A 22481-nucleotide genomic window follows, 5' to 3' on the forward strand; every position below is an offset into this window, starting at 1 on the left:
TTCAAGAGAGAGTTAGATTTAGCTCTTAGGGCTAACGGAATCAAGGGATATGGGGAAAAAGCCAGAACGGGGTAATGATTTCGGATGATCAGCCATGATCATATTGAATGGCGGTGCTGACTCGAAGGGCCAAATGGCTTACTCTTGCACCTATTCCTATGATTCTATTTTCTATGATTCTATAAATCCTTGTCAAAGCCCTGGACAAAGGTGAATGTTCTTTGGCCATTTGTTGGAAGATGAGCTGGGAATTAACCCTGTGCCCTCAACAATCCTTATCCTCAGCAGCACCAGGCCAGGCCATTGGAACAATACCCCCTTGACTGCCTATAGGAGTTTGCTGAATACAAATTGGCTGCCCATGTTAATTGAATTGAAAAATTGAAAAATATTCCATGGAAACAGGCCTTTTGAATCCAAGGCGCCCATCAATCACCCGTTCACACTAGTTCTATGTTATCCCACTTTCTTATCCACTCCCTGCACACTAGGAGCAATTTTTACAGAGGCTAATTAACCTACAAGCCTGCACGTCTATGGGAGAAAACCGGAGCACCCGAAGGAAACTCATGCAGTCACATAGAGAATGTGCACTATGCATGTACAATCTGTCTATCTCAAGTAAATATATAACAGTCCTACTCCCAAACAACATCTAGTGCAGGGAAAGCACATTTCTAAAATAAAATACAAGTCCCAACAGCTGTTCGAATATTTACTGCTGAATAAATAAGCCTTCTTTGGAAGCAACCCATTCTCTATCACGAACATTTCCTGGCCAGTCCTCAGATTGGAGACTGGGTCCTGCCCATGGATGCAGCGGAGTGCTGACTCTCTCTCTCTGCTCCCTCTGGCATTGCTGGTGGCGTTCAATCAGAGAGATGGACTTGTGGTCAGTGGGTGGATGTTCACCTGCCTCGATGACCTGGCCTCCACACCATGCGCCAGGACCGCAGAAGCTGGGTTGCTGAATATGTTTACCATGTATAAAGCATCCTCTGGACAGGTGGGTGAGTCTTGGCCATATCCCTGCCCACAGCATCTCCCCCAGAGTCTGGAGGTCGTCATCACTGAGCTTGTACTTTGGAAGATCTAACAACCATCTCCCTGAGAGATGCCAATCTTGTGGAGCGGAGATGGGCAGGCCCGGTGTGGAGCACAGGCAGGGAATGGGCAGGGAAATTAAAAATACCACATACCAGAGGCGATAGTGAAAATAATGAAAATACAATCACACACATGACTGAACGAAGAGACACTAAGGAGTATTCTTGCATAGGTCATCTGAGCGATGTGTAACAACCATAACACGGGGCTGTTGGGTGGGGATATGGGCGGTGAGAATGTAATAAGATCTCTCAGTTATAAATCTCTGTGACATTAACGTAATCCGTTTCGAGTCCAAACGTTGGTGCACCATTCACTGGGAAGTGATGCCTGTGTCCTACTGCCCTAGCCTGTGGCCCACTCCTTCATACGTAGAGTTGTTCAGTTTCTGCAAGGTTTTAAGTTTAGTCTCCAGATCCCTCCTCTGCTCCAGTATTCCTGTCAGTACGTGTAGGGTCTGCAGAACTCCGGGGCTCTCGGACCTGACAACTGGAGTCCCTGCCGGCGACTCACAGCTCTTTGAGGTTTTTGCTTTCAACTGAAAAACAGAGGGAGATTTTTAAGAAAAAAATGTTTAGAATCATGTTTTACATCATCAGCGAACTCCAGACAGCTTCAGATATCAACAAACATGCAATTATTGTTATGTGGCCCAACACAGTAGTGATTAAACACAAAAACCAGCAAATGATCAATTAATTTTTGATCAATGTCACCAGAGGGAAATGTGAGGGATTTTCATCCACAAAATCGTTTCTTCAGTTTTGACCTCCAGGTGCCTCTCATTGCCTACAGGCCTGGAGTGCATGATTCACACGTGCCTCATGATTTGAAAGCTCATTGCTGGAGGTCCAAGCAGCGTGGCCAGTGGTGAGAACCCACCCTGCTGGGAGACTTGTGGTACCTGAACTTGTTTGGGGGACACAGGGATGTGAGACAGCATAGTTAGGAGGATACGCTGCCTTTGTGGTGAGTGAGGATGGGGGAAGGGATGTGGGACTGAAGAGTTGGGAGGACATGCTGTGGTTGTGGTGATGGGAGATGGGGAAAGAATGTGGGAAGACATGCTGCCATTGTGGGGAGGTGGATGGGGGTAGAAATGTGGGATGACATGAGAGGGATGTGGGAGGACACGCAGCAGTTGTAATGAGAGGGGGAAGGGATGGGGAAAAGACGACATGGGAGGAATGTGGGAGCACATGCTGCCATTTTGGTGAGGGGTCACAGTGAGATGGGTGCAGGGCATTGCCTGCCATACCTTCCCTCCATTCAGTCTCCGCAGCAGCAGATGTAGCCATAAGGCCAGGGGCAGCACAGCCAGGAAGCCGATGAAGTAGAGCCAGGCATGGGCCTCCTCCTCGTCAGCGAAGCAGAGGCAGTGGAGAGGGAAGGCCAGGCAGTATCGAGGCTTAGCCTTCTCGCTTATGCCCAACAGTTCTTTGAGAAAGAGGTCCATGGGCGAGCTGCAGTTAGCTGGACGGTGGGGCAAGGAGGACAACGAGGACGTCAGCCAGGAGAGCATCCATGAGGTCAACAGAGCTGGAGCCTGACGTCACCGGCACCTGTGCATGACGTCACAATGCATCACCATGTGCACTCCAATCACAGCGCGCTCCATGTGTCACGTCATCGCATCGTGCAACACGACGTCATTGTGTCGCACACGTGACTGCCCAGTTACATTGTATGACGTCGCCGCGGCCCGTGAGGCTGGACGTCACTGAACCATCGAGGCGTCATCGGTTCATTCATGAGAGCTGCCGCTCGCCCACAGTGCCCCGCGAAGGAAGCTGCCTACCGGTCTCCATGGAAACCGGGCCTAAGGGTCGAGGGCGCAGCAGCAGCCTGCGGTTCTCTTAGAGCGAGGGGAACACCGCGCGGGACTACGGCCTTGGCGGACCCCGGTCACCGGCGCCATGTCCTTCAGAGACCTGAGGAGTAAGAGCCTGGGCTCGGGGAGAGGCTGTGGGGAATGAGCCGCCGCTCGGACACCGCGGGCTCGGACACCGCGGGCTCGGACACCGCGGGCTCGGACACCGCGGGCTCGGACACCGCGGGCTCGGACACCGCGGGCTCGGACGGGGAACCTCACCCGGGTGACGCTTGGACTCTGCCGCTCCCGGTGCTGGGCAAGGGGCGGCGGCGGCCGGGAGCGCGGGTCTGCTCTGTCCCGGCAGAGGCCTGTTTTTGTACGCAGTCGGCTGCGGGGCTCGGCATCTCTGCTGCCGGTTCCCGTGGATTATGCGAGGCTTCTTGAGTAGTGGGGAGGGAGATACGGAACGGGCAAATCTTTTCCTGGCCCAATCTAAAAGCCCCTGCCTCCTCCCTATTGTGAAGAGAGTAGAAATGAACATGTTTTAAAAGGACTTAGTATGTTCCCTTTTTCTTGTCCCTCTGTGATATCCACAATTGTGTATGTGACGAGGATAGTGATAGATTGGTAGGAGAATGAGATGTCCTTATAAATGCTATCATTTCTCAAAGTGCTCTTCCTTTTGCAATGATTGGTGCATGTGACCCCAGATCCCTCAGCTCCTTTATTACCTTTAAGAAACAATAACCGGTACATCATCTCCCACTTCTCCACATTAAACGTCATCTTCCACGTTGCCTGTTCACACTCTGCTGCAATCTGTTTGTGCAGATGCTGGAATCTTCAGCAAAATCTTGAGTGCTGGAGGAACTCAAGTCATTAGACAATAGGTGCAGGGGTAGGCCATTCAGCCCTTCGAGCCAGCACCGTTCGGACAACGGGACGATGCACCAGGCCTGGAAACAATGCACTTTTGTTTTCAGCTGCACAACCGCCAACAGCTGGGCTAATATATATGGATAATATATAATGAAAAAGAGTACTCTTTCCCTAGGCTGACGGTCAGTTGCACAGCTCACCCGGTCGATGGGTTAACGCCAGTATTTGTACGTGCCAGAGGAGGTAGTTGATGCAGGAACTATAAGAACATTTAACTGACATTTGGACAGGTACATGGATAGGAATGGTTTAGAGGAATATGGGCCAAACGTAGGCAGGTGGGTCTAGATTATACCTGCCTCACCTACCCAACTGGCAGCTCATTCCACCTACCTGACATGTCTAATTTAGTTTATGGTCACGTGTACCATAGTGAAAAGCTCTTTGTTGCATGTTAATCAGTCAGCAAAACGACTATACATGATTACAATCATAGCCGTCTGCAGCGTACAAACACAGGAAAAAAGGGAATAACATTTAGTGCAAGGTAAGGTTTGATTAAAGATGGTCCGAGGGTCTCCAATGAGGTAGATGGGAGGTCAGGACTTTTCTCTAGCTGGTGAGAGGACAGTTCAGTTGCCTGATAACAATTGGGAAGAAACTGTCCCTGAATCTAGAGGTATGCGTCTTTGCACTTCTGTACCTCTTGCCCGATGGGGAGAGGAGAATAGGGAGTGTCCAGGGTGAGGCTGGTGCTTGATTATGCTGGTGGCCTTGTGGAGGCAGTGTGAAGTTTGTGTTTGAGTTAAGAACTAGTTCTGCCAGGGGAGTCGGGGTATTGGTGACATCTGCCTCGGGGCTGACTGCACTCTGCAGTCCGGGACCCAGGCTGGCCATTGACCTTGTCTGTTGCATTAATACTGATTTTCTGCTATCATTTGTTCCCTGCAGACTTTACCGAAATGATGAGGGCTCTGGGATATCCTCGTCTCATCTCCATGGAAAACTTCCGCACTCCAAACTTTCCTCTGGTTGCTGAAATTCTCATTTGGCTTGTGAAAAGGTCTGTGACCTAACAGATGTATCAAGTTATAAATCACAGTTAGGTTGACTTACATAAAGTTGTAGGCCTTGCAGTTTCCAAGATCTAGCACTGTGCCCAATCCATCGCACAGACCAGCCTCCCAACCATCGACTCCATCTGCACTTCACTCAGCCAACATTATCAAGGACCATTCACACCACCAACGTCATCAAAGTCATTCGTCCACCTCCCCTCTCCCGTTGGGCGAAAGATACAGAAACGCCAGATTTAGAAACGGCTTCTTCCCCGCTATTATCAGGCTACTGAACGATCCTCTCAATTCAGATGAATACGTGGCTTGAAAAATGGTGCAAGGGGGAGGGATTCAAATTTTTAGGACATTGGAACCAGTTCTGGGAGAGGTGGGACCAGTACAAACAGGACGGTCTGCACCTGAGCTGGAATGGAACCAATGTCCTAGGGGGAGTGTTTGCTAGTGCTGTCGGGGAGGATTTAAACTAATGTGGCAGAGGGATGGGAGCTGGACCAGAGAGACAGAGGGGTGTAAAATGAGGGTAGAAGCAACAGGTAGCAAGGTGAAAAGTAAAAGTGGCAGGCAGACAAATCCAGGGCAAAAATCAAAAAGGGCCACTTTTCAACATAATCGTATAAGGGGTAAGAGAGTTGTAAAAACAAGCCTGAAGGCTTTGTGTCTCAATGCAAGGAGTATACGTGATAAGGTGGATGAATTAAATGTGGAGATAGTTATTAATGATTATGATATAGTTGGGATTACGGAGACATGGCTCCAGGGTGACCAAGGCTGGGAGCTCAACATCCAGGGATATTCTATATTCAGGCGGGATAGACAGAAAGGAAAAGGAGGTGGGGTAGCGTTACTGGTTAGAGAGGAGATTAAAGCAATGGAAAGGAAGGACATTAGCTTGAAGGAAGTGGAATCGATATGGGTAGAGCTACGAAACACTAAGGGGCAGAAAACGCTAGTGGGAGTTGTGTACAGGCCACCTAACAGCAGTAGGGAGGTTGGGGATGGCATCAAGCAGGAAATTAGAAATGCATGCACTAAAGGTGCAGCAGTTATAATGGGTGACTTCAATCTACATATAGACTGGGTGAACCAAACTGGCAGGGGTGCTGAGGAAGAGGATTTCTTGGAATGTTTGAGAGATGGTTTTCTAAACCAACATGTCGAGGAACCAACGAGAGAACAGGCCATTCTAGACTGGGTATTGAGTAATGAGGAAGGGTTAGTTAGCAGTCTTGTTGTGCGAGGCCCCTTGGGCAAGAGTGATCATAATGTGGTAGAGTTCTTCATTAGGATGGAGAGTGACAAAGTCGATACAGAAACAAGTGTTCTGAACTTAAAGAAAGGTAACTTTGAGGGTATGAGGCGTGAATTGTCCAAGATAGACTGGCGATTGATGCTGAAAGGGTTGACGGTGGACATGCAATGGAAGGCATTTAAAGGTCGCATGGATGAACTACAACAAGTGTTCATCCCAGTTTGGCAAAAGAACAAACCAGGAAAGGTAGTGCATCCGTGGCTAACAAGGGAAATCAAGGATAGTATTAAAACAAAAGATGAAGCATACAGATTAGCCAGAAAAAGTAGTATACCAGAGGACTGGGAGAAATTCAGAGTCCAGCAGAGGAGGACAAAGGGCTTAATTAGGAAAGGGAAAATAGATTATGAGGGAAGACTGGCAAGGAACATAAAAACAGACTGCAAAAGCTTTTATGGATATGTCAAGAGAAAAAGATTAGTTAAGGCAAATGTAGGTCCCTTGCAGTCGGAAACAGGTGAATTGATCATAGGGAACAAGGAGATGGCAGACCAATTGAACAAATACTTTGGTTCTGTCTTCACTAAGGAAGACATAAACCGTCTGCCGGAAATAGCGGGGGACCGGGGGTCTAATGAGATGGAGGAACTGAGGGAAATCCAGGTTAGTCGGGAAGTGGTGTTAGGTAAATTAAAGGGATTAAAGGCAGATAAATCCCCAGGGCCAGATAGGCTGCATCCCAGAGTGCTTAAGGAAGTAGCCTCAGAAATAGTGGATGCATTAGTGATAATTTTTCAAAACTTTTTAGATTCTGGAGTAGTTCCTGAGGACTGGAGGGTAGCTAATGTAACCCCACTTTTTAAAAAGGGAGGGAGAGAGAAAACGGGGAATTATAGACCAGTTAGCCTAACATCGGTAGTGGGGGAAATGCTAGAGTCAGTTATTAAAGATGTGATAGCATCACATTTGGAAAGTGGTGAAATCATCGGACAAAGTCAGCATGGATTTACCAAAGGCAAATCATGTCTGACGAATCTTATAGAATTTTTCGAGGATGTAACTAGTAGAGTGGATAAGGGAGAACCAGTCGATGTGTTATATCTGGACTTTCAGAAGGCCTTCGACAAGGTCCCACATAGGAGATTGGTGTACAAACTTAAAGCACACGGTATTGAGGGTTCAGTGTTGAGGTGGATAGAAAATTGTTTGGCGGACAGGAAGCAAAGAGTAGGAATAAACGGGTCCTTTTCGGAATGGCAGGCAGTGACTAGTGGGGTACCGCAAGGCTCAGTGCTGGGACCCCAGTTATTTACAGTGTATATTAATGATTTGGACGAGGGAATTGAATGCAACATCTCTAAGTTTGCGGATGACACGAAGCTGGGTGGCAGTGTTAGCTGCGAGGAGGATGCTAGGAGGCTGCAGAGTGACTTGGATAGATTAGGCGAGTGGGCAAATGCATGGCAGATGCAATATAATGTGGATAAATGTGAGGTTATCCACTTTGGCGGCAGGAACAGGAAAGCAGAGTATTACCTGAATGGTGACCGATTGGGAGAAGGGGAGATGCAACGTGACCTGGGTGTCATGGTGCACCAGTCATTGAAAGCAAGCATGCAGGTGCAGCAGGCAGTGAAGAAAGCGAATGGTATGTTGGCATTCATAGCAAGAGGATTTGAGTTTAGGAGCAGGGAGGTTCTGCTGCAGTTGTACAGGGCCTTGGTGAGACCGCACCTGGAGTATTGTGTGCAGTTTTGGTCTCCTAACCTGAGGAAAGACGTTCTTGCCTTAAGAGGGAGTACAGAGAAGGTTCACCAGATTGATCCCTGGGATGGCGGGATTACATATGAGGATAGACTGGGCTTGTACTCGCTGGAATTTAGAAGACTGAGGGGGGATCTTATAGAAACATATAAAATTCTTAAGGGGTTGGAGAGGCTAGATGCGGGAAGATTGTTCCCGATGTTGGGGAAGTCCAGATCCAGGGGTCACAGCTTAAGGATAAGGGGGAAGTCTTTTAGGACCGAGATGAGAAAACATTTCTTCACACAGAGAGTGGTGAGTCTGTGGAATTCTCTGCCACAGAAGGTAGTTGAGGCCAGTTCATTGGCTATATTTAAGAGGGAGTTAGATGTGGCCCTTTTTGCTAAAAGGATCAGGGGGTATGGAGAGAAGGCAGGTACAGGCTACTGAGCTGGATGATCAGCCATGATCATATTGAATGGCGGTGCAGGCTCGAAGGGCCGAATGGCCTACTCCTGCACCTATTTTCTATGTTTCTATAAGCAAGGTTGTAGTCCCAAGTGAATTGGCCTCCACTGCCTTCTGTGGCAGAGAATTCCACAAATTCACAACTCTTTGGGTGAGAACGTTTCTTCTCCCCTCGGTTTTAAATGGCCTCCCCTGGTTCGGGACTCCCCCAACATTGGGAACATTTTTCCTGCATATAGCTTGTCTGGTCCTTTTATGATTTTATATGTCTCTATAAGATCCCCTCTCATCCTTCTAAACTCCAGTGAATACAAGCTTAGTCTTTCCAATCTTTCCTCATATGATAGTTTCGCCATCCCAGGGTATAACCTCATGAACCTTTGCTGCACTGCCTCAATAGCAAGGACGTCCTTCCTCAAATTCAGTGACCAAAACTGCACACAATACTCCAGATGTGGTCTCACCAAGGACTATACAACTGCAGAAGGACTTCTTAGCTCCTGTACTTAAGTCCTCTCATTATGAAGGCCAACATGCCATTAGCTTCACTGCCTGCTGTACCTGCTCGCTTACCTGCAGTGACTGGTGTATAAGGACACAAAGGTCTCGTTGCACTTCCCCTTTACCTAATCTGACACCATTGAGATAATAATCTGCCTCCTTATTTTTGCCGCCAAAGTGGATAACCTCACATTTATCTACATTATAGTGCATCTGCCATGCATCTGCCCACTCACTCAACCTGTCCAAGTCACCCAGCAACCTCCTAACATCCTGTTCGCAGTTCACACTACCACCCAGCTTTGTGTCATCCGCAAACTTGCTAGTGTTACTTCTAATTCCATTATCCAAATCATTAATATATATTGTAAATAGTTGCGGCCCCAGCACCGAGCCTTGCGGCCTGCCATTCTGAAAAGGACCCGTTTATTCCTACTCTTTGCTTCCTGTCTGCCAACCAATTCTCTATCCATGTTAATACCCTACCCCCCAATACCATGTGCTCTAATTTTGCTCACCAGCCTCCCGTGTGGTACCTTATCAAAGGCTTTCTGAAAGTCTAGATACTCTACATCCACTGGCTCTCCTTCATCCATTTTACTTGTCACATCCTCAAACCAGAAGATTAGTCATGCAGGATTTCCCCTTCATAAATCCATGCTGTCTTGGACCAAACCTTTTACCGCTATCCAAATGCGCCGTTATTACCTCTTTAATAATTGACTCCAGCATCTTCCCCACCACCGATGTCAGGCTAACTGGTCTATAATTCCCCGTTGTCCCTCTCGCTCCTTTCTTGAAAAGTGGGATAACATTAGCTACCCTCCAATCACAGGAACTGATCCTGAATCTATTGAACATTGGAAAATGATCACCAATGCGTCCACGATTTCTTGAGCCACCTCCTTGAGAACCCTGGGATGCAGACCACCAGGGCCTGGGGATTTATCACCCCTTCAGTCCCATCAGTCTACCCAATACTATTTCTCGTCTAATGCAAATTTCTTTCAGTTCCTCTGTCTCCCTTGATACTCTGTCCACTTGTACATCTGGGAGATTGTTTGTGTCTTCCTTAGTGAAGACAGATCCGAAGTACCTGTTGAACTCTTCTGCCATTTCCTTGTTACCCATAATAATTTCACCCATTTCTGTCCTTTATATTCTTGGCCTGCTTCGCTTCGTACCTCATTTTTTCAGCCCATATTGCCCTTTTTGCTATCTTCTTTTATCCTTTGAAAGTTTCCCAATCCTCTGGCTTCCTGCTACTCTTTGCTATCTTATACATCTTTTCTTTTAGTTTTATTCCATCTCTAACTTCCCTTGTCAGCCACGGTTGCCTCTTACTCCCCTTAGAATCTTGTGTACTTGTTGTTCTTGTGTATGCTTTGTTGGTACTCGTGTACAGTATGATTTGACTGGATAGCACATAAAAATTTTCATCGTATATACACGTCACGACAATAATGATAAACAAATTCCTCGGGTGTACAACTGGTTGGCAAGGAAATTTCTCTCTGAGTGCCCTAAATTTTTGAGATTTATCGTGAAACTGAGCTCCTTCAACAGAAGAAAGAGCAGCTGGAGGAGCTCGTCTAAAGAAGGGTCCCGACCCGAAATGGCGCCTGTCCGTTCCCTCCACAAGTCTGCCTGTCCTGCTGGTTTCCTGCAGCACTGTGTTTTGCTCCAGACTGCAGCATCTGCATTTGCTGGTCTTCCCAGTGAGATTACTGCTGGGTGCAGCCAGAGGTGAGGGAGGTAATGTGCATGGAGTGGTAACTGATGATGCCTGGGTTTTGTTGCCAGGTACGAGCCTCAGACAGACATCCCCACGGATGTGGACACCGAGCAGGACCGGGTGTTCTTCACCAAAGCTGTTGCTCAGTTCATGGTAAGCATCGAGACACAGGAGATCAGACGTAAGTCACAGGGGAAGAATTAGGCCATTTGGCCAATTGAGTCTGCTCAAACCCTGGCATCACACCCCGGCATCAAACCCAGGCCTGGGTGTGCGGCAAGCAGGGCAGCAGAGTTGCTGGGTAAGGAGGAGACGGTTTGTGATGGTATTTGCTTTATTGCATTGCAGGCTACCAAAGCTCACATTAAACTCAACACCAAGAAGCTGTACCAAGCCGATGGGTATGCAGTGAAGGAGCTGTTGAAAGTCACCACTGTCCTGTACAACGCCATGAAGACAAAGCGAATGGACAGAAATGATGATGTCGAGGAAGAGGGTTCCAAGTTCAAGTTTGACTTGGGGTCAAAGGTGAGCTGTGGGGAATGACTCCACGTGGCAGTGGTGTAGGAGGCACTCGTTCATTGTGGCTAACAGCGCGGGAGTGGCTATTGTTTAATGACTGATGGTAAATAAGAGAAGCATCTGAAGTGCACTGTGCAAGAGGTTTTCATGGAAAGAGCAGTCTACAGCCACTGGTGTTTGGTGCTTTCAGCCGTCTTCTCAGTTTGTCAACTTTCCGATCTTGCGCTGTGTTTAAACTTTAGGTTTATTTAATACATTGACTTTACTACACAGTAACCTTTTGGTTGCCCACTCCCTTGGCCATGTAGATGTGAGGTTTTAATCTCAGTCTGGGGCAAACCTGGAGGATTCTGTAAAATGTGTCTGTGTTCCCAGCACCCCAGATGAGCGATTTCCCTACTGATTTTGTCACTGTGCTTTCACTTTAATAACGTTTCACAAACGCTGAGTTGCAGCATTACTATTTTCTTACTGGTCACAGATTTCAGATCTGAAAACTGCAAGACAACTAGCCTCGGAGATAACCTCCAAAGGAGCAACCGTGTTTGATTTACTGGGAAAGGAAGTGGATCTAAGGGTGAGTTTTCAGAACCTAATTATCTATTAACTAAATACACAGAGATGTTGCACGATTTGCAAATGACAATGAATTGGTGGGGATGTGGAAGGTTGTCTAAGGCTACAACAGGATGTGGATGAGATGGCAAATTGGGCAGAAGGTTGGTAAATGGAATTTAATCCTGTGGGTGTCAAGCGATGCGATTGGTAAGGAGATAATTGCATTGGAGAGAGTGCAGAGGAGATTCAACAAAGTGTAGGCTGGATTGGAAGACTTGGAAGATTCACCACCTTACGTGAGAAGAATTTTCCATATCCGTTTGATCTGACCAGCCCCTTGTAACTATGGTCCCTTCAAGACTCCCACTAAACTTCTCAACATCTGTCACACCCCTTCAGGGTCTTGTGCGTAGAATATCATCCCTCATTCTTCAAAGCTTCAACAAATGCAAAGCCGGATTCTTTAGCTGCTTGTAACAGGCAAACCTTCATCCCAGCCTTTAGCCCAGCGAATCTCTCCTGGACTGCCGGCAACCTTGGGATCGCCTGTCACTAAATACGTGGACTGAAACTCTACAGTTCTGCAGATGAGGCCTCACCCACACCCTGTACAACTGCAACTAGACGTCCCTATTTCTAAACTACAATCCACTTGCAGTAATGGCCAGTTGTAACTGCTTGCTGGACGGGTTAAATTTGTGTGACTTTCGCACAGGACTACGCCTGCCAGCAGTTGGCGACGTTTCTCCTTCCACAGATGCTGCCGAGTTCTTCCAGCGTTTGTCTCTATCGTCTCTGACACGTCACATTCCCTGTTTTACAGGAGATGAGAACAGCAGCAATTGCACGGCCCTTGGAGATCAATGAGACTGAGAAGGCACTCAGAGCAGGAATTAAGGAGGTTCTAGTGAGTACCCACATCTCTTCACATAGGTTCAGCTTTATTATTGTTACGTGTACCGTATGTTTTGCAAGCTCTCCAAACTGATCAGCTATACTGTACATAAAAACAATTGGCTAACTCAAGTACAATAGATAGGGCAAAGGGGAAGATATAGAATGCACAGTGTTGTAGTATTGTAGCACCTTAGTAACAGAGACAAAGTCCAATGTCCACAATGGGATAGAGGTGAATCAGACAGTACCCTAGCTTATGGAAGGACCGTTCAGAAACCTGATAACAGAGGAGAAGATGCTGTTCCCGAGTCCGGTGGTGCGTGCTATCAAGCTACTGTACCTTCTGCCGGATGGGAGTGAGGAGAAGGAATGACCGTTGAGCAGGGGCAGCAGAGAGTTAACTTGCATTTCATTTACTCTTTGTTTTTCCTCGTGTCCGGAGTCCAGGCATGTTGAGTATCTGGGCAGAGCCCAGGTGGGCCGGAGCTCGTGTCAGCATTTATTCTGTTCTCTCTGTGTTTGCCGCTCCTAACCTGGGGGTAGCTCACTGTTCATGAGAGACATACTCTGTCTGGGAGGGGCTGAGTCAGCAAGCAGTGCTTGGGGCAATGCCTTGTCCCCCTGCTTCCTGCCCCACCTCACAACCAAATTAGGTTTAGGTTTATTGTTGTCACGTGTACCAGGGTGCAGTGAGAAGCTTTGTTTTGCATGCTATCCAGTCAAGTCTGATATACCATCCATAGATACAATCATGTAAAGCATGGGTACACTGGGTGGAGAAGGAGAGAGGCACAGTGTGGTGTTGCTGTTTGTGTTTCAGGAGCAAGTGCAGAAGACCAAGGACATGTTGAACAACGTGGCTTCTGATGAAGCCAACCTGGAGGCCAAGATTGAGAAGAAGAAGCTGGAGCTGGAGCGCAGCAAGAAGCGGCTGCAGACCCTGCAGAGTGTCAGGTCAGCTGGCAACCCAGCCTGTGCAGCTGTTGCACTATTGCCACGCTGCCCCTGTGCTCGTGAGCAGCTTGTGACGGGAATGGCAGGCAGGAGCGTGGTCTGTGCGGCAGCTGCATGAATCAGGCCCTGGACAGCAGAGGGTGAGAGAGTCCCTGCATCACTTCAAAGCTCAGCTGAGAGCTTTTCAGCCTGTCGGGGACCAAAGAGAGCCCAGCAAGGGGAGGGTGGGAGGGAGGGTGGGCGGCTAACTGAGCTGTGGGAGACGCAAACTGAAATCATAGATAATTTATTTGCCCCAAAACCAGCCCACTCAGCCATTCCAGCTGCTGTTACTCAGTAGATTGGGACATTTGGATTAGACGTAATTTGTTCAATTTTAATGGTCCCTAATGTACACTTTCAATGTGATGTCCAGGTTTTCACTGACCACTCCGGTGTTGGTAAATCACCCCTTAAATTCCACTGTGTGCAAGTTACTACAGGAATCACACAGGCTGAGATTTCAGTCATAAATATTCTGATTCAATAATTTGAAATCTCTGGGAGTTATTATGGTTGGTTTAAGAATGAATTAAACGGGCTTTGTTTGCATAGAACGTTACTGTTCAGATCCCCAATGACCATAAATCTTTGCTTCACCTGACAAAATTGTTCATGTTGACCGTTTTCTGGCATTCACTGGGCAAGTCCAAACTGGTAAAATGTAATAAAAATGGATCTGTAAAGCATCATAGAGTTGTACAGTATGATGTACAGATTCGGCCCACCATGTTTATGCTGACCATCATGCTTGTCTATACTAATCCCATTTGCTTGCTTGACTTCCATCTCTCAAAGCCCTGCTCATTCAATTACAGGAACCCACTTTCAACCCAGCTAACCTTAATCCCTTAATATACTTCCACAATATTTTATGATTCTCCATTGTCTTATCTGCTAAGGATATCTCGTTACCTCCTTCTGCCCCCCCCCCCCCCCCCCTTAAGTGTTATCCCATGTCCTTTTGTACACCAGGGATGATTGCAGCAACTTCTAGCTGGCATCCTTTGTCCCAACCCTACCCGCCTTATCTCTCATCAACCAGGTGAGGTGGGAAAGCTGAGACTGCCAGTTAGCGAAGGGGAGTGGGGTGGTTGGAGGCGGCTGGTGTCTACATTTGAACAGGACGCACTCTGTTGTCGCTCAGGCCGGCTTTCATGGACGAGTATGAGAAGATCGAGGAGGAGCTACAGAAACAGTACGAGAACTATGTGGAAAAGTTCCGGAACCTGTGCTACCTGGAGCAGCAGCTCGAGGACCTGCACAGGATGGAGCAGGAGAGGTTTGAGGTAGGTGTTGGCCTTACTCCCGTCCAGCAGAAGTTACAGAAAACACACACATCATTACAGGAGCAGCCTCTTACCACCTCGCATCAGGGTTCAAAATGGTCCTTCCATAAGCTAAGGTACTGTCCCATTCACCTCTACCCCATGGCAGACATTGGACTTTGTCTCTGAAACTGATGCGCTACAATGCAAAAAACTATATTCTGCACTCTATATTTTCCCCTTTGCTCTACCTACTGTACTTCAGTTTGACTTGATTGTGTTTATGAATGGTATATCTGATCTGTTTGGATTGCATGCAGAACAAAGCTTCCACTGTACCTTGGTACATGTGACAATAAACAACCTAGAACTAGGAACATGGATGCAAGAGCCAGGCTGCTGTAAACCCTGCGATTATTTTACCCACAAAGGGTTAAGCCCTGTCCCGTTCCATCTGAGATCACGAGCTGAAGGAAAGTTCAGCAGGGCGGGGGATACCAGCCTCGCCAGTTTTCCGCTCCGCCTGTCACTGACCATTGAGCTGCCTCTTGTACCTGTGGTTAATATTCGGCAGTGTAATACAGAACTCGTTTGCAAAATGTTTCAGCCGTGCCTCGTTCTCATGCTACTTTAACCTGGATTTATTCACAAAATGCTGGAGTAACTCAGCAGGTCAGGCAGCATCTCGGGAGAGAAGGAATGGGTGACGTTTCGGGTCCGAAACGTCACCCATTCCTTCTCTCCCGAGATGCTGCCTGACCTGCTGAGTTACTCCAGCATTTTGTGAATAAATCGATTTGTACCAGCATCTGCAGTTATTTTCTTATACTACTTTAACCTGACATCCGTCTGATCCTCAGGAAACTGAAAACACATTGCGGCTGATGCAGAATAAACTGAAGGAGGAGGAGAAGCGGCTGATGAAAAGCTCTGGTAAAGAGAGAAGCTGCTTTTCTGTTGTTCATAGATTGTTGTATAATCCACAATGCAGGCAGGTGGGCAACTCACTGATCAGTCTGGCCCAAGTATCTGTGGTCACACAGCAACTCTGCCCTGGCTGTGGAATGTTATGGGGTAGCCTGACCTTGTGAAGATGCTCCAGTAACGCAAGCTGTGGGTGAGCTACTGCTTCATTTGTCAGCCAGACAGATGCCGCCCGTGGGGTGTTCTTGCCCCCAGGCACCAGGCGAATGTATCTCATGGTGTTGGCACCACAGAGCCATACCTGGTTGCATTGAGCGCCAGTCGTCATCTATCTGGAAACAACCTCCTCAGTCGTTCTACACGGTGACTCAGATAGTGGATTCAGAAGATCACATTGTGATTCATAGCATCTGGTGTTCCCCAGACCCAGCCTGTACTATAAAAGCAGCTTCCAGGCTCTGCCTTCCCTCCCCTTGGAACCTTTTGTCGGTGTCCCATAGTCGGTCTCCCCCCATCTACCCTTCTTATGTCGTCACCTCTTGAGTCCAGGGCTACCTTGTCCAGACCTCCATGTTTGAATCTTGGTTCCCCTCTGTCAGCTCACCAAGGTGACTTGCATCTACTAACTCTGGTAAACATACTCTTGGTTCACCACAGTGTCTTTCCTTTCATTCAGCCTGACAAACCAAACGTCACTCCCTAGGACAAGTGAAAAGGCACTGAAATTGTTCTGCGACCTCTTGAATGTTGAATGTTGCGACTCCATCCTGTGTCCTGACATGTCTGAAACCGAATCAGATTGTTGGAAAGCTGAACAAGGGCCAGCAATCGGTGCCATTACCAGGATAATCTATTCCCACCTTTCTCAATTCTTGAATCTGCTCCTTGACCAGCTGCCTCCCTCAATCAGCCCTGATAAACCAGCGGTTATCCAAAACCTTGCAGCCCCTGCCTTGACTTATTCCCGTTCACATATCACCCTTGTTCAAACTGACCTACTTAGGTTTGTGGTTAAACAACATGTCAGTTTAAGATAACTAATTTATTCCAATGACTGTCCTTTTTATAACATATCCAACCTTGAAAAATTGAGAAATTTAAATTCCTGCAATTCTGTGCCTTTTGCTTCCCCCATTTCATATGCACTGATAGTGATGCCTGTGACCACCTGCCTGTGACTTCTGGAATTCTTGTCTGTCACCACTGGAGCATTTTGGAATGTTTCACTGCATTAAAGATACCATCTCAGTGGGGATTTATTAATTGGACATTTTCTCTGTAACTAACGCTGGAACATTATATTCAGCACTTTGATATTTTTCTATTTACTCCACCTGTTGTACTAGTGTGGCTTGATTGTACTTATGAAATGGTATGATGTGATTTAATTGGCTAGCACATAAACAAAAGGTTTGCACTGTAGCGGTGAATGTGACAATTACAACCAACCACTCCAACCCGCAGGCAAAGAAGATGATTCTGAGATGGAGATGCAGGAGGACGAGGGCTCCGACAGTGACTTGGAGGACAGGCGCCCACTGAAACCACGCCTCACTAGGGAGCTGCCAATTCACGGTACGGGTCTGCCTGAGATGAGGTTAACGTGGAGGGGCTTCCAGTCGGCCATTGCAGGTTACTGAGAAGGGACAGCATTGGGGTGCATGACCAATGGATCTATTCTGTAAATGAGAATAGCCAGGATACAAAAACTCTGCACTTATCTCCTGCAGTTAATGGTTGAATTCTTCACTGTTGCTTTGTGAATTTGTCAGCTTAATTTCAGCAGTGCTCAACACGGGCTGATTATATATCTCGCTGTTGCTTTTTCATTTTTCTGTAATATTACATCAGTTTCTGCTTTTACTGACACAGTTTGAGTTTGGGCTTTGAGTCTGCAACTCATGTATGTAGCTTGTCGGCTGCTATTTTATGTTTGGGCATCCAGCTTTAATCAATCGCCCACTGTTGACAGGGAGAGTTGGTGGTCGCGTGGTTGGGACGATGCATGGAGGGGACACAGAGGATGAGGTAAGAGACCAAACCACTTCCCATCTTACACTCGGCTCAGAGGTGGCAGCCTTTGTTGCACCAGAGTGGGCTCCTGTCCTTTCAATCCTGAACCATGGTTTCCTCAGCCCATTTCCCACCACAATGCCCTTCCCTTACTTCCCTTTCTGTAGTCATCTCAAACTGCTCACCATTGGTGCCTGGTTCAGTTGTGTTCCAAACTCAGTTCATACTGATTAGTAAAATCAGTCCAGCCTTGCTGCTTTTGGCTGAGTTTGAGTTAAATCTTTTTTGTTGCTAAACATTCTTGTTCCCATTAAGCTGCAAGCACTGTCTACTCAGTCAAAGGAGGCCGAGAACACGAACCCCAGCAAGGTCAGTTCAGACGTCTCTCTGCTGCTGTGACTCAATGTAGTGTAGCTATGTGCATTTAGTGCAATGCTTTGTGAACCATTGTCCCTTTTGTGCATTGATCTTTACTGTTTGCTGCCCCTGCTGGATATTAGAGCCAGCAGGGGCAAAATCCACGTCCGTGGTACTTGTATGACCACTTGTTTCTCAGCAGGTCAGGATTCTTCAGACTGATGGACAGACAATATTTTGAGTCAGGACCTTCTTGATTATCAGTCCAAAGAGTTCCGAGCTAAAATATTGTCTTTCCATTTCCCTCCACAGATACTGGCTAACCTGACCAGTTCCTTCAGCACTTTGTTTTCTCAAGATTCCAGCATCTGTAGCTTCTTGTCCCCAGTTGTGTTTCTCATTCACCACCTACACATTGCTCCCACAACCCATGAAAAACCTTGGCAGGATGTACCTTGGTTAGGCCAAAGGGGTTATTTCTGTGCTGCATGGCTCTAATTTAGTGCAAGGAAAGTGAGGAGAGATTGGAGGTCTACCTTATGAGAGGCATAGATAGGGTAGACCATAAGACTATTTCTTCAAGGGTGGAAATGTCCAACACTAAAGGGCATTAAGGTGAGAGGGAGGAAACTTGTTTAAAAACAGAGCAGTGGAGGCCTGAATGCAGTGTCCCGGGGGGGGGGGGGGGGGGGGGGGTCAGGTACAATAGTGGCATTTAAAAGGCATTTGGATAGGCACATGGAAGTGCAGGGAATCATGTGTTCAGGTAACTGAGATCAGTTTATCTATTTCAGAAACATTGCTGCCAGCATTCATTGCTAATCAGATAGGGAGCTGCTGGTGAGGCAGATATTTTAATTAAAAGCATCATTGACAGCTATTGATTCATTGATGGATTTCCTTCCTGTGCAGGACGAATCAGAGAACAGTGAGGATGACGATGAGGAGGAAGAATATGAAATTGTTGATGATGATGAAAGCATCGACATCCAGCCAGATCAGTCTTCCACACAAATACACAAGCAGGAGCTGCTCGATGAAAGTGACAACGACTTTTAGTCGGATATAGAGCAGCAGCTGGTGCAGAACAAAGTCAAAGTGCAAGGCTCTGGTGATGGACTTGTTGGCCTGCTCCAGCTTGTTATTCCGGTGTATTGTGCAGTGAACAATCAATTGGAACGGGTACAATTTGTTGCTAAAGCAGACAGCACATCCAATTCCAGTGTAGTGATGTTAGTTACATAATCAATTGTATCTCGATTACATTGATGAGGTTTTTGGAGTTTACTTTTAAAATCCACAGTGCAAATTGTAAAATTTTACAAAAGTTACAATAAATTAAAACAGATTTCAAACAGATCTCAATTTCCTTTGAATACCTTGGCCCCTTCATGAATGCTACTTCTTGCATAATATACAATGGAAGTCTTTACATACCCATTGCCTGGTTCTTCAGCTACAAACCTTCAACATTCTCAATGGATCTGTGTGACCCATCTGCATGTCCTGTGGTCTTCTATACTGCAGTGGAGGATGGGCAACAAATAACTGCAGAGACAGTGGTTATTGCTGTCGATTTTAATTAGTCAGTGTCTGGATGCTTACAGTAGCCACATCACCATTCATTCCATATCCCTGCACCAAAAAAGCCAGTCTATACAGATGTGCAAACCTTGTATTTCTGTACAATCACAATTACCATGGATGATCAATGCAATGTTAATTCCCTGGTCATCAGGCAGCTTCTGTATAAACAGCAAGTATTGATGCTTAGATTAGCTCTGGTGATGAAACAGTACACAAACCAGTATCAGAATTTTCTTTAAAAACAGTTTGAGCTAAATCTCACATTGGTCTTCAATTGTCAGGACAGTACATTGATAAGACTATTTGCATTTAAGACATTTTATACATTATGACAGTATCATCTTCTTCATGGTAGCAAGTGCGAGTTAATGCATTCTCCATAAAGAAATCAACATTGAACCTGCTTTCCTCTCAGTTTCTTACTATATACAGACACAATCTATTGGCTTTACAAAATTGAGAAGCTCTCAAGTGATTCCACTGAATGCACTGGTTATCAGACTCCAGTACAAATCTGCCTTCATTCTATAAAAAATAACTTTCTACTGTAAAGGATAGAAAATTCAAAATATACATTGATTTACACAAGAGACAATGCAGCAAAGTTTACAAGCAGACAGCAATGCCTTGCATCAGATACAAGAGGCACTGGGAGAACTCAGAGCTGAAGCACCCAAGGGCCTCGCCATGTAACAGAACATCTTTGCACAAGGTTAAAGAAAACTTGGACTGAAAGACAATACTCCAGCACTAGCAGCCATTGTTGCTGAATGAGGGAGCCACAATCTGCAATCCATTCCCCTCATCCACATGGATGCAAAGTACCAGTTATCTGCGCATGCCGAGGAATGGGCAACCCTCACAATCTCTCAGCAATTTTCCTCTTGGTAACCACCAACACTGAGATGAGGAAGGGGCCTGAGCAGCAGCTTACCACAATGCTGCAAAGGGAGTGGAGTCGGCATGACCGAGCTGGACAGTCTTGTGGATTAACCACAATACCAGTGGCAACTACTGACTGCAGCTCTCCAACCTCTTGTTGAATATATAGACCTCAACTCCTGCATTCATCTTTACCAGCATGTAGGCATGCCCTCAGCTATTGGGTGTTATAAGTGCTCAAGTGATTTATTTTAGGAAAAAAATGGAGTAAATAAATACTCAATAAATATTGTGGTGTCACTGGGCACCTGGTTGATTTGCACAGACCTCAGGTGTGGTGAGTGGGTGAACTAGGAGAGCGCACAGAAACAAGGACAATGTCAGCGAGCATCACCGGACAGCCATGTCAAACAACAATCAGTGCAACAATGGTGAGGCAAGAATAGCGAGCAGGTGTGTACACACCTGGTGTCAGTTATAAGTGTCATTGTCAAATGTTGTACAAAGTCATCAGTGTTACTGGTGCTACAGTGAGTTGTGTTACATCCTTTGAGTGCAATGCGCATGTAGTGATTTGTGGGGAAAACTGCACAACTAGTACAGAACTCGTGCACACTGTTCGAGGGAATGTGGCTTGTGATGCAGTCCCTGGACTAGGACATCAAGTCTCTTCATATCAACGGCCTGTCGTGGCAGACCCAGGGTGTGCTCAACACAGTCAGTCCTTACAGCAGGCAGATGACCACAAGCCTGACAAGACATAACACAAGTCAGGCCAGTACACCGGCCAAGTCCTGCAGCAGAGTGTTGATCAGACCTCTTGCAAATGCCAGGCAACATCATTGTACAACTGAAAGAAAACTAGTCGAGGATGGAGGCAGAGGGCAGGAAGACATTCCTAGAGGGATAATGAGTAGATTCAGGACCCTAAACACTGGAGTCAGATCCCAGGTTCAAGGTGTGACAATTGACTTGTGATTACAGACCAGAGAAGGCAAGGAGGCTGGATTTGAGGACAGAAATCTGGACCCCCCTCCCCCACCATGCTAAACCCCAGCCAGCCCTGCAGAGAAGCCTACCAGCTGTTCCTTGTACAATGGAGTCCCGCAGTAGAGCTCAGAGTGGGTGCAGCATTACTTAGGTTCCCACTGACATGAACTCTGAGTCCGGCCTTATGCAGGCTGTTCCCCACTGCCCCGCACACTGCACCCCATTATCATCAATGTGTTGCCTTGGTTCACTGCATTTTAGTGACACAATGTACTGTTACCGGCCATTAGCTGGGTATTTCGGTCCTAGGGAGACATGATGACCATTCTGCAATCCTCACACAAGGGTGACTGGGAATAGAAAACAGAAAACCTGCAAGAAATTACCAACTGCCTGTCGTACCTTGGCACACGGACAGGAAGACGAAGTGAAGCTGTGTGGGTTTACACAGATCCGTGGTTCAAGAGTTAGGACAGAATTCTGCAGCCAAATTGCCTGACCATTTACACACAAGTGACAGAAGAGCTACTGTTTGTACACTGGTCCCGGGAGGCTAGGAATGGGCCTCCACTTGTTTGATCTCTAAAATTGCAGGATTTGTCTCCATGATTGCTACAACAATCCGGTCAATGTAGTCCTGTAGCCTGTAGTTTATCTCTTCCTGCTTCTGAATCGCATCCATAAGCTGTGTTAAAACAGAAACATTGAGATGGTCACAGCTAGAAAGTCTGCCCCAGATACACAGATCTTGCTTTCCCCAAACTTTGCTGAGGTGCTGGAGGCAGATAATTACACCGTAATTGTACAGGCAGACAATCACCTCCCCCACTTTCAATCTGAAGGATTCACACCCGAAATGTCAACCATCCTTTTTCTCCAAAGATGCTGCCTGTCCCGCTGAGTTACTGAAGCATTT

The 22481-nt window shown here is 46.8% G+C and overlaps 2 protein-coding genes across 6 annotated transcripts in view; one reads left to right on the forward strand and one right to left on the reverse strand.

The window, feature by feature from the left end:
* The first annotated feature begins 2817 nt into the window (after positions 1-2817).
* On the forward strand, positions 2818-19457 carry cluap1 (clusterin associated protein 1). Of its 2 annotated transcripts, XM_078417953.1 has the most exons (13): positions 2818-3045; positions 4751-4862; positions 10643-10727; positions 10923-11102; positions 11578-11673; positions 12478-12561; positions 13372-13505; positions 14692-14833; positions 15673-15745; positions 17201-17311; positions 17709-17764; positions 18065-18118; positions 19019-19457. In XM_078417953.1, the coding sequence occupies exons 1-13, from the start codon at positions 3024-3026 to the stop codon at positions 19163-19165; spliced, it is 1296 nt and encodes a 431-aa protein (XP_078274079.1). In that variant the 5' UTR covers positions 2818-3023; the 3' UTR covers positions 19166-19457. The 2 variants fall into 2 exon arrangements, with proteins under 2 accessions (XP_078274079.1, XP_078274080.1); XM_078417954.1 differs by lacking the exon at positions 18065-18118 and having other exon boundaries at positions 2820-3045.
* Positions 19458-19481: 24 nt separating this feature from the next.
* Positions 19482-22481, reverse strand: part of rab11fip3 (RAB11 family interacting protein 3 (class II)) — a 77159-nt gene continuing 74159 nt past the window's right edge. For all 4 annotated transcript variants that reach the window (XM_078417951.1, XM_078417950.1, XM_078417949.1 and 1 more), the window contains one exon: positions 19482-22250. In XM_078417951.1, the coding sequence (XP_078274077.1) occupies positions 22119-22250 (132 nt within the window). In that variant the 3' untranslated portion in view covers positions 19482-22118. The remainder of the gene's footprint in view (positions 22251-22481) is intronic.

This window comes from Rhinoraja longicauda, chromosome 21, assembly GCF_053455715.1.
Source record: "Rhinoraja longicauda isolate Sanriku21f chromosome 21, sRhiLon1.1, whole genome shotgun sequence".
Taxonomy (NCBI): Eukaryota; Metazoa; Chordata; class Chondrichthyes; order Rajiformes; family Arhynchobatidae; genus Rhinoraja; species Rhinoraja longicauda.